This window comes from Propithecus coquereli, unplaced genomic scaffold, assembly GCF_000956105.1.
Source record: "Propithecus coquereli isolate 6110/MARCELLA unplaced genomic scaffold, Pcoq_1.0 Scaffold709, whole genome shotgun sequence".
Taxonomy (NCBI): Eukaryota; Metazoa; Chordata; class Mammalia; order Primates; family Indriidae; genus Propithecus; species Propithecus coquereli.
This window is the reverse complement of record NW_012153163.1, coordinates 31,395-34,426: the sequence shown is the minus strand read 5'-3', so window position 1 is coordinate 34,426 and position 3,032 is coordinate 31,395. Positions and strand designations below refer to the sequence as shown.

Genomic DNA, 3,032 nt, shown 5'->3' with positions numbered 1-3,032 from the left:
ACGGACTTGCCGCGCCAGCGCCTGCTGGTGCTGGTGAAGGACCACGGCGAGCCGGCGCTGACTGCCACGGCCACTGTGCTCATATCACTGGTGGAGAGCAGCCAAGTGCCAAAGGCCTCTTCGCGGGCGTTGGCAAGCGCTGTGGGCCCAGAGGCGGCGCTGGTGGATGTCAACGTGTACCTCATCATCGCCATCTGCGCGGTGTCCAGCCTGTTGGTGCTCACGCTGCTGCTGTACACAGCCCTGCGGTGCTCGGCGCCGCCTAGCGAAGGCGCGTGCGGGCCGGGCAAGCCCAGGCTGGTGTGCTCCAGCGCGGTGGGGAGCTGGTCATACTCCCAGCAGAGGCGGCAGAGAGTGTGCTCTGGAGAGGGTCCACCCAAGACCGACCTCATGGCCTTCAGCCCTAGTCTTCCACCAGGTCTTGATAGAGAAGACCAAGGGGAAAAGCAGGAGGCAGTATCGAATCACCCTGGACAGGTGAGTTTTATATAAATTCCACCTACTAAGGAAATCATTAATGTTTTAAAAATCCGGGTTTTTTTTTGCCACCGAAAAATTATGAATCAACACTGTGTATTTTGAACATTGTTTTAAAAAACGATGTTTGTTAGCGAAATGCCAGATGGTACACATAATCTAATCTTTTAATCATATGAACAATTAGGTTTCTTTAGCCAATAAATGTCCTCTTTCTCCTAACATTTAGTTAGAAAATGTTGAAAGAAGGGTAGGCGCGGCGGCTCATGCTTGTAATCCCTGCACTTTGGTAGGCCTAGCTTGGAGGATCGCTTGAGGACAGGCGTTTGAGACTGCAGTGAGGTATGATCTCATTACTGCACTTCAGCCTGGGCAACAGAGTGAGACCCTTTCTTTCTTTTTTTATTTTTAAAATTGAGTCTACCTTTTATTTACCCCGATGAGACTCCGTCTTTCTTAAAAAAAAATTTAAAAGATGCAAGGATGACTCTTCTTGTCATCACTTGAGTAGAAACAATAACTATTTTCACTGATCACATGCCATTTCATCCATATTTCTCAGTGATGTCCATAATCACTGTAGATTATTTAAAGTTTTTTCATCTTTGTCTTTTATCAGCATTTTGTCTTGGTATTTTCATATTATGAGATCAATTGGCTTTTCTATTAATTACTTCAGGTGTATATCAAAGCTAGACCATTCCTCATTAGGTCTGAAAGGATTTGCTTTTCCTATGGTGTTAAATATTCACTATACATTTATTATAAATTGCATAATCTTTAGTTTTTCCTTTACTCCTGTGATAATACCTTCATATTATTTGAAGACAATGTCCAGCCATGCATTCTAATGTGCTGCTGTTATTGAAATAATATAACTAAAATTCTCTCCATTCTTGATTTTCTTACATGAAATGGCAAGAAATTTATCAACTACTTCGTACTCACAGATGCATACTCAAAGAAAACTGCCCAATCTATATTTCTAATATAAATTAGGCAAATAAAATTATTCAAATTATCCAATCAAATTATGCAAACTTGCTAGCTGCATGTATATAGACCTATATTATCAGCAATATATACTAATTTGCATTCTTTCCTAAGTTTTTCAGATTCATCTAGAAAAGAAAAAGGTAACTCTTTTAAAGAGAGTGTCTATTGACAATTACCAGTTTCATTCATGTCACATTTTAACTGCTCTATCTTTAAAATGCCTTATCTCTAATGTTTGTGAAAGTTTCTTTTCATGTGGTATAATCACATCTGAATGTTCTAGCAAAGATCATTTACCTCCGGGTCATTCCTCTAATTCAGTGATTCTTAGCTACATATAGGGGGATGGAATCAAAGACCCTTTGAGAATCATAATGGTTATTTCCCCCTTAAAGTTACACACCATGCTATTTGGCACAATATTCAAGAAGTCCATGCTGAAGTCCATTCTTGTACCTCAAGTCAAGAACTTTTGTACCTTAATATTAAGTGGCTAAACTCATTCTATAAGTATTCAAAAGAAGGCAACAAGATAAAAAAACATAAAATATTTCAGACTCAAAGTGGTTAAACCATTATACAATTTATGAAACTTTGTAAATATAATAAATGTGAATATTAGATAGGGCGTATATCATTATTTATCTCTAAATTAAGTTCTTGGAATAACTGAAGGTCATTTAAATTTAATTTAAAAAGACAGTGGAGTGTTTTCAGTACAGGTTAAAAATTTGCAAATCATTACTTTTATATTATATAAATAACCAATGCACATTTTAGATAATTCCAAATTATCTGGACTGATTTCTACAAATTTAATGTCCTTTATACTAATTCCTAAGGTCAAGATTACATTCTTTGGTATAAAATTATAATTTCAATTTATCTGCTAGTTCAGCTCTTCAAGTCTTAAGCTATACTTGGATATTCCTTCCTATTTGTTTAATAATTTAATTATGTCTAACAGTGTGAGGACTACATGACACATTTTAAAATTAAAATTATGTAACAACTATGATACATTGACTGTTTTTGAAAATGAAAAATACGAGGTGAAGAAATTTGGTGGTAATATCGGACAATTTAAATAATTAGTCTCACAGCAGCAAAATTCAAATTGTTTTTGATGAATTAAGGGACAGTTTTATAGTGGATTTAAATTATCTTATACTTGTAGAGCCATTCTTGGTTATTCTTTTCTGGTTATGTAAAGGTTTCACATCTCAATTCCCCTTATTTATAACATGTATAAGGAATGACAGGCAACAAAATATTGGTTTAAAGATTTTGACTTGAGTAGTAATAAACTTATAAAATCTATATTTACTTGTTCATAAGGAGCTGTAGGAACTTATCTGTGCTTTGTTTTCCTTAAAGCTGATCTTGAATTAATGAATAAAATTATGAAAGGTCTTTTGCTTCCCCCTTGCATCATAGTCACCACTCTCATTTTCTGAAGAGAAGCATATCTTGACTAACTACTAACTGATCTGTAGGGAAAGATTTAGAGGCAAACCAAAAGGTTGATACCAAGTTCATATTCTCTTGACTTTAGTCAA

General features: G+C 36.1%; 2 protein-coding genes across 2 annotated transcripts in view; both read left to right on the top strand.

Moving 5' to 3' along the window:
- LOC105824017 (protocadherin alpha-13) overlaps window positions 1-3,032 on the top strand; it is a gene marked incomplete at its 3' end in the record, with an annotated part of 46,405 nt that overhangs the window by 16,409 nt on the left and 26,964 nt on the right. The gene's annotated exons all lie outside the window — the stretch shown is intronic.
- Window positions 1-3,032, top strand: part of LOC105824016 (protocadherin alpha-11) — a gene marked incomplete at its 3' end in the record, with an annotated part of 6,585 nt that overhangs the window by 1,966 nt on the left and 1,587 nt on the right. The window contains exon 2 of the mRNA XM_012661351.1: window positions 102-477. Within this exon, the coding sequence (XP_012516805.1) occupies window positions 102-477 (376 nt within the window). The remainder of the gene's footprint in view (window positions 1-101; window positions 478-3,032) is intronic.